This window comes from Pleurodeles waltl, chromosome 3_1 (genome assembly GCF_031143425.1).
Source record: "Pleurodeles waltl isolate 20211129_DDA chromosome 3_1, aPleWal1.hap1.20221129, whole genome shotgun sequence".
In the NCBI taxonomy this organism is placed as follows: Eukaryota; Metazoa; Chordata; class Amphibia; order Caudata; family Salamandridae; genus Pleurodeles; species Pleurodeles waltl.
Window position 1 is genome coordinate 231,382,549 of NC_090440.1, and position 9,017 is coordinate 231,391,565.

The 9,017-nt window shown below is 45.4% G+C and overlaps 1 protein-coding gene across 1 annotated transcript in view; it reads left to right on the top strand.

Annotated features, from left to right (window-relative positions):
* GRAMD2A (GRAM domain containing 2A) overlaps positions 1–5,264 on the top strand; it is a 328,764-nt gene extending 323,500 nt beyond the window's left edge. Inside the window, exon 12 of the mRNA XM_069222277.1 lies at positions 343–5,264. Within this exon, the coding sequence (XP_069078378.1) occupies positions 343–346 (4 nt within the window). The 3' untranslated portion in view covers positions 347–5,264. The remainder of the gene's footprint in view (positions 1–342) is intronic.
* The last annotated feature ends 3,753 nt before the right edge of the window (positions 5,265–9,017 follow it).

The following is a 9,017-nucleotide window of genomic DNA, read 5'->3' on the forward strand; positions in this document are numbered from 1 at the left end:
CATTTTCATTACTGTTAGTGTTTCAAGTATTAAGACTATTTTGTCCTATTTCTATAACTGAGTTTTTTTTTTGTGAACCTGTCTATCCAGTGGTGCTAAAAGTTAGCAGTCAAGGCTTGATCCAGGAAGTGGTAAAAGAACTGAAATACTATATGACACAATTATCACACTCAATAAACATCTTCTGATTTGTCAGTGGGTGCAAAGTGTTTCTACAAGCAAAGAGTCTACACAGGCGCAAAGCGTCCTGAGAAGTAGCAATGGAAAGTTGGCCACCCTTTCTGCTCTCTATCCTCTCTTTGGCAGCTCTTCTTCTCACCTGTGTTTTTTTTTTTATTGTAGGTGACACTTGAAGAATGTCTCAGAGGGAATTCTTTTGAAGCATGAACAGTTCCGGGTTACAGCACAGGAGGATCCTGGCCACAGATGACTGTCCACATTTATTTGACCCGTGTTATTTAGTCTTCTGGCAGTCTTGCGGGGATATGTTATTTATTTCGAGGTTTTGCTTCTAAGAATCAGAGGTTGGAGGGCAGGTCTCCGACCTTCAAGATCTTTTCAGTCAAGGCTTTAAAGTGTGAAGACTGCACATTTGAGAACATGACCCATAGGAAGCATAGTTCATGTTAAGGGTCCAGCAGCAAAGTATGGTAATGTCATAGGGCCACACAGACATGGTCCAGTTGCATTATATATGGGCCACAGTACAAGAGGGAAATACATCTGTGGTCAGGAACGAAGGGGTCAGTATATGTCATGGATCCACTTCATAATGTCCCAGGGTCACAAAGTATGTGAGGTGATTGTGACAGGGCCCTATGGTACAGGATGTTAATTCCTCAGGGCCCCACTTCACAGGATGTTAATCTCTCAGGGAACCACACATCAGAATGTAAATGTTGCAGGGTCTGATATCACTCGATGTTAATGTCCGAGAGGCATTTAGAATGTTGTATATCTTTTTGCAGGACCTTAGGCGCTAGATGTTACCACCTCAGGGCCCCACGGAACATGATATGATTGTCTTGGGGCCTCAGGGTGCAGGATGTTAGTGACTCAGGGCCCCAAACCTCATGATATTAATGACTTTGGGCCTTACACGACAGGATGTAACTGTCTCAGGATCTCATATCAGTAGATGGCAATGTCAATGGCCGGGTTAATGCATGATATGAGTGTCTCAGGGCCTGTTGCTGCAGAATGTTACTGTCTCTTGGTCGTACAGTACATGGTATGATTGTCTTGAGACCCCATGATACAGGATGTTCATGTCTCAGTATTCCACAGTACATGATATGATTGTCTCAGAGCCCCACGTTACACCATGTGAGTGCCTCAAGATCCCTGTACTTGATGTGAATGTCGCAGGGCCCCAAAGCACAGGATGTTGATGTATCAGGGCCCCACAGCACAGGATGCTAATGTTTCAGTCCACAGCTGCACATGATGTGAATTCCTCAAGACCCCACTGTACTTGAGGTCAATGTCTGAGGAACACACACAGATATAACATTTCAACCCCAGGGTCTGCAGCAAAGGGTATTTAATGCAATAAGGCCCCACAGGGAATTTAATTTTCTAGTGCCTACAGCACAAGGCTTTAGTGTCTCAGGCCCAGGATCAAAAGGTGTTCTGTATCAGGGGTGTAAAGCACAGGCCATTTCAAACCTCAGTCTACAGCAGTGTTTAATGTCTCTGGCCTTCAGCAGCAGACATTTAAATATTGAGGTCCCAAAGCATATTTAATGTTTCTGGACCCCTCGATAGGTGACCTTTCATACCATAAGGCTCCACAGCATATGATCTTACTGCATCTCACGGCCGTAGAGTATGGGAGTGTTTATTGTCTCAACAGCCACCTGATGTCTCATAGGTCTCCAGCACAAGATTTGTACTGCCTGATGGCCCAGTAGGACTTAATACTTAATCCTCGATTACGAGTAGGGGAGAACAGTATTCCCAGGTGGGATATCGATGTGGCTAAATTCAAAGGGCCCAGTGTTCCCGCACCCAGATCTGGAACCTCAGACCGAATTTTACAAGATGGAAAATCCAGCAGATAAAATCACTTTATGATTGTGCTGCAAGTGTTGCCCGAGAACAATCCCCGACCCCAGCCAAACCTCTTTTAAGGCATGGAGGAGCATGCAGTGCTCCCCCAGCCAGCCCCAACCTCCCATTTTGTCTGCCACCTACTCCACCCACTTGCTGCCCCACACTGCCTGCCACTCTCATATACTACCTACACAGAGCAGGTTGTAAATGAGAGTAATAATCCTTGCAGAAAATGGAATACCATGCAGAAGTTTACCAGTAAAAACAGGTCTGCATGAGTTTTCCATGTTCCTTGGGTGTTAAAACACAATGGATGGATTCAGGTGAGGAAATACTGCCCAGAATCGTAAATTCCAGCCACTGGATATCCTCACTTCAAAATTTTACCCACTCTTAATCAGCACCTTAATGTCTTCCTCTCCGTAGCAGATAGTGTTTAATGTTTCATGGACCCCTTGCCTTAGACATCTGATTTCTGTTAATAGCCCCCTAACGGTGCGCGTTTTATATTATGCATTTATGTTATGTATCTCATGGCCTCACCGGGACATTAAATGTCCACAGGTCCTAAACTGCACAGAGATTACAGTAACAGGAAGACACCGACCCATCTATAAACCATTCCTGAAAACAAGTCCATCTCAAAAACAACCCATGCCAAAGGGTACATCGTGGTCTGAATTCTAAGCCAAAAACGGGTTTTCAAATATAGCAGTGTAAACAAATCAACTGGACAACCATACTCCTTTTCCATCTCACTAACAGCCTGCCTATAAAGACCAGAGCACCACCAAAAAAGCAACTCAATAGACTCCAAACAAAAAAATAGAATGGGGACACCATACCCACTCACCCTAGTACCAAACATAAAATACCTAACCCGACAAACAGGCACTCACTACAGAAATTAACTGATCCAAATGACCTCTTGATGGAACCAATCATAATATACTTTCCTTAAGAAAACGCACTTGTATGAATGAAAACAGATCAAAATATCCAATGTTTTCACAAGAACAAAAACTGTAAATTAATAGCTCTGAAAGTTTCATAACTTTGAAAATCAAAAAGAACCACCCTGCCTCTAGCAAACTGAATCTCATCTTCCATGGCAAGAAAATCAAAAGTACAGCTCTGAGTGTCTGTGAAATCCACTGCGGAGTGAAGATGCAAATGGCAGAAAACTATATATCCAAAACACATATGTAGATTACTAAAAGAATGGCTTCACCAAGCACACGGGAACCCTTTCCACACCCTTACAGTGCACACTTTTCCATGCTTAAGCTCTTTGTCTCTCATTCCTTTGTACTTCAACACATTCTCAAGCACAGCTACATGTTACCCAATCAGACTAGAAAACGACTCTGATCTTGACAACAAGACAATTCCCACAAATGCCACACTACAAATCCACACCTCTAACCGGGCACAGCCTGTCAAGTAGGGCCCTACCCATCTACAGTGCGCGTTGACCCTTCTCCATGAATACTATGGGCATTGTAAAGGCAACATGTATGCAATACAGTATAATATAAATACCGTAAAATACCCCACTCTCTGCAGCATGCTACACAAAAATCAAAACGTCCATATATCATTGCTCACAAAAGCAACAAGCACAACAGCACAAATGCCCACAATCAAGCACAATACAGACACATGTCCAGAGGAACACGATATCCACACAATTTACACCAGCCCAAACACACAGTGTTCTCCAGTACCTCATACAAAGCAAACTCAAGCAGCCATGCTTCTCTGCACTTCTTTAAAAAAAAGTCCGACACTGAACACAGACTGGTTGAAATCAAAGCAAACATAGGGGGTCATTCTGACCCTGGTGGTCTATGACCGCCAGGGTCGCGGATGACGGAAGCACCGCCAACAGGCTGGCGGTGCTTCATGGCCCATTCTGACCGCGGCGGTAAAGCCGCGGTCAGAAAACCGGGGCCGGCGGTTTCCCGCCGGTTTTCCCCCGGCTGGGCGAATCCGCCATGGCGGTGCTGCAAGCAGCACCGCAATGGGGATTCTGACCCCCTTCCCGCCAACCTGTTTCTGGCGGTTTTCACCGCCAGGAAGAGGCTGGCGGGAACGGGTGTCGTGGGGGCCCCTGCACTGCCCATGCCACTGGCATAGGCAGTGCAGGGGCCCCCTAACAGGGCCCCAGCCTGCTTTTCACTGTCTGCCTAGCAGAAAGTGAACAGTGCGACGGGTGCAACTGCACCCGTCGCACACCTGCAACACCGCCGGCTCCATTCAATAAAAAACACATAACAATGTTAGCGCCCGCCGGCCCAGCGGGAAGGTCGGAATGGCCCCAGCGGTCTTTCGACCGCGGAGCGGCCATATGGCAGTTCCCGCCAGGCGGGCGGCGCCCGCCGCCCGCCAGGGTCAGAATGACCCCCATAGTATTTAAAGTATCCATCACTTTAATCACTCTTTGGTAGTATGGTGTGGAATCATTTAAATACACAGTCACAATTATAATTGTATCTGTAATATTTCTTAACCGCATATAACCAGGAGGCATCCAAGTACTCAGCTGAAAGAGACTGTGTGAGAGATGAATACCCAGAGCAGAGAGAACCAAAACAATCCGCCAAGTCAAAGGGAGGGCTAATTAGAGAATAACCAAGTTTTAACCTGTTTACAGAATATCAGGTATGTCTTTAAGCTCCTGATATGTTCCAAAAGGGAATTCCACAGCCTGGCGGCCCCCACTGTGTAAGCCGGTTCTCCCCACCTAGATTTCCTACACCTAGGAACCACCACTTTCCATTGACCTGCAGATCTCCGGGACCTCTTAGGGCCAGATGTAGCAAAATCCGATTTTGCAACTTGCAAATTGCGAGTCTGAGCGACTTGCAATTTGCAAGTCGCAAAATCGGATGCAGAATGGTGTCTCAGACACCTTCTGCGACTCGTTATGGGGTCGCAATGACCCACCTCATCAATATTCTGAGGTGGGTCGCATTTTGCGACCCCATAGCGAGTCCCTGCACTCACAGGGATGGTGGCCTGCTGTAGTCAGCAGACCTCCATGTCTGTGACTGCTTTTTAAATAAAGCAGTTGTTTTTTTTCATTTTGCAGCCCGTTTTCCTTAAAGGAAAACAAGTTGCAAAATGAAAAAAATACCGAAACCATTTGGTTTAGTTTTTTTCAGAGTAGGCAGTGGGCCACTGCCTGCTCTGAAAAAATATTTTTGTCGACATTGACAAAGGGGAAGGGGTCCCATGGGGACCCCTTCCCTTTTGCGAATGAGTTACCACCAGTGGTAACTGCGAGTTGCTTTGCGACCGCATTCGCGGTCACAAAGCAATTCTGAATTGCGATGCGAGTCGCAAATAGGAAGGGAACACCCCTTCCTATTTGCGAGTCGCATTCCCAAATTGCGAGTCGGTACCGACTCGCAATTTGGGAATGAGCATCGCGTGAGGCCGTTTGCATGGCGCAAACTGCGATTTTCGCAGTTTGCGACATGCAAACGGCTTGCTACATCTGGCCCTAAGAGACATAACAATTAAAGGCCATCCTGAGATAAGGTACCCCTTGCAAGTGGAGAGTTTTGTAGACCAAGCCGAGGACTTTAAAAACCTTCCCCTTCTGAACTGGCTGCCGGTGTAGAGACCTCAAACCCTCCCTGACTGAACAATGCTTAGGTACTCCAAGGACCAAGCGAGCAGCGGTATTTTGGATGGTTTGAAGCTTGTTTAGGGAGAACGGGTTAATATCTAAATATACAGTATTGTAGTAGTCTAGGCACAAGGTGATAGGCGCAATGACCACTGCCACACTAAGCTCTTTCGGGAGAAACAGCAGACTCTTCCTCAAGATCTTAATAATGCAGAAGAAGGAACTCACAGGTCTATTTATCTGGGTGTCAGAAGTCAATGTGTTATCAAATATCACACCCAGGACTTTGGCCATAGACGCCAGGTAGGTATGGTATCACACATTTCTGGCCACCATCAGTTATTCCAAATGGAGCTATACCTTCAGAAGACAAAGTTCTCAGTTTTCTCCCCATTCATTTTAAGCTAGTTCTCCCTCATCTATCTGCTGATCTCCATCATGCAAGTCCTGAACCTGTCCGCCATCTCTTCCCAGTTGACAGAGATGTGAACAATGATCTGAGTGTCATCCACATAGGAAGACACCAGAAAGTCAAAAGATCACACCAGCTTTGCCAATGGGGCGACATATAAATTACATAGGATCAGCTTAGAGAAGACCCTTGTGGGACCCCGTAGGGGAGCTCGAAAGGAGTAGCTCTGAAATTCCCACAGCTGACCATAGGCGTCCTATCCGATTCCAACAAATTAAGGACCTTGTCCTTCAAACAAGCCTGACACAGCCTTTTTGCACCAACAAAGATGAAGATATGGTATCAAAGGCTGCGGACAGGTCCAGCAGCACCAAGATAGCTGCACCTCCCTGGCTGACTTGCCTGCAAATAGAGTCAGCAGTCGCTATAAGTGTCAATTCAGTGCTGTGATTCCTTCTGAACCCATTGTGAGAGGAATCCAGGAGTTTTTGATCCAGGAGAAACTGGGCTAATTCCCGAGTTATGTGCTTCTCTAAGATTTTAGCTGGAGCAGGCAGCAACAAAACAGGGTGCAAGTTTTTTAGGTCGCTGGGGTCTCCGTCCAGTTTTTTCTTCGGAGGGATAACAACTGCCTCCTTCCAACCCTGGGGGTACACTCCAGACTCCAGAACCTGTGAATAGATCTTCTCCAGGGCCTCAGCTATCAGGTCTGGGACCAGCCGCAGGACTGTGGGTGGACAGGGATCACCTGGTGAGCCCAAAGTAGTACCCCCCCAACAGAGTCTTGATTTTAGGCGCAAGGAGCTGGGAGAACCAGGTTAAGCATCTGGAGTTAGGTGGTTCGAGAATCACACCTTCCTCACAGAGAGCCAGGGCCCTCTCCTCACCCTCTTCCAACCTGGAATTACTGGGACTATCTAGAGGTGAATTTCCAGGACTATCGACAGACCCTGGAAAATCTTCAAAGATCTTTACAAGAGTTGCCTAATGGTGCTTAGTTGTAGTTGTAATTTGTCATACATAAATAATCATTTGTTTTGGGAGATATATTGGTTTTGATGTGTTTACTAAAAAGCCCGATGTTTGTAATGGAGGGGGTAAATTGTTGTAGTTTAGTCAGGGAGCTGCTACAGTACGTTTTCCTGCTACATGAAGCATTCGGTAAAAAGGTCTGTGCCGCCGTCATGTATATGCTTGGGATACTTTGGGTTACCCTGGGCCAGTAGAAAAGGCAGGCTACTCCCATGCAAAAGAATTTGGGACCATATAGAGGATCTTGTTCTCTAATGTCTGCTGTGGCAGCAGCTTATGGAGACAGATAATGGCTTGAGGTACATGCTAAGAATTATGTAACTCCGTCAATTCCCAAGCTCTGAACCCACTGAATGTGATGGAGAAGCCACATGCAAAGTCCTACATATGCCCTCTTTGCTTACTCTAAGCAGGTTCATACAATTGCCTTCATTACAGAACTTGTTGAGCAGAGCCATAGTATGGAGAAATTATCTGAAGAACTCAAAGGAAGTAGAATGTCATTTCGAAATTCTCCTTTCAATAAACCCAAGTTCTTGACGGCAGCCACAGGTCTGAGGCATGGACCAAAGTCTTCAGCACATAATATTTGATTCACAAACTGTAGGTTGGCTACTAAAACAATTGTCAGTTGTCTAGATGTAATTATGTTCTTTAATTTACTCATGCCCATACATCAGTTAATGGCCACAAAGCAGTTGGGCGGCAAGTCTTGATTTTGGTGCAGGTGAGGAAGGCAATGCTTACTATCAGCTGTTTGTCACTAGCAAGCTGATAACCGAAAGTCCATCAAAGGCAAAATGTAGGTATTCAAGAATAGAAGGGAGACTGCCAACCAGGTTTAATTTTAACAAAAGCATGCGACTGCAGCATCACCATGCTGTTCAGGACGTTAGTTGGATACAACAGGTTTGAGATAGGTAGAAGGCTTTGCAGAATTTACAAAAAACAACAGAGGCTTGGAGACTGCCAGTCCAGGCTGGCGAGAAAACAAAAGTGGCACTCCTTAACAGAAAGAGGATCGGCTCTTGAGTGCAGTCAACAGAGGGCACAGTCCTGCCCTATGTGCAAAGTTGAAGACCATCAACCATCACATCAAACTTGGCTAACTGAAAAGGATGATGGGCCTAACAGAGGCAAGCGGCAGCTGCTTTGCATCCTTCCTGATCCATTGACATGAACAAGTGGCAAATGTGCATCAACATAAAGCCTATTTGACCCTTATGCTGATTACACACCGCTATCAAATCAAACGGTGGGCACAAACACACTCAATGGCCACCAAAGATGGAGCCCAGTGGCAGTTACAATCTGCGCTAAATATGCTGAAATAAATTAATCTGGTAATATGAATCAGGCACTTTTAAATCAGTAGTCTAAAAAAAAATTAATCCTTCAGGAGCAAAGAGGAAAAGCGTGCCAAAGCTACAGAATAAATCAAAATGGATTTCAATAACTACTAACGCTAATCTTTTAAAAAGTTTCAGAAATAAGCAGTAGGAATGGCAGACACTGGATGTCCCAGAGTCAGTCACATTTCCCATTTGCTCCACAAATTCCAGCTATACGTAGAGAGAAAAGGCTGCCCCATTCATCTATAAAAGCATTCACAGCCCATTCCAAACTACTTTAATGGCACATTAAACACGACCATTCCCACATAACAGCTATGCTTTGCATCTCAAACATAAGTTCAAATCCCTGTTTTAATAGCATGACCAGAGGTGGAAACAAACACTAAAACAGCCAGCGCCGGTGGACGTCTCGCAAAATATACATACGTTCTCAGGGTGTAAACACTACACTTGCTCCAATATAAATACAATGTATTTGATTCTCATAGCACAGGGTATTATTGTCAACGGACCTAAATGCCATTAA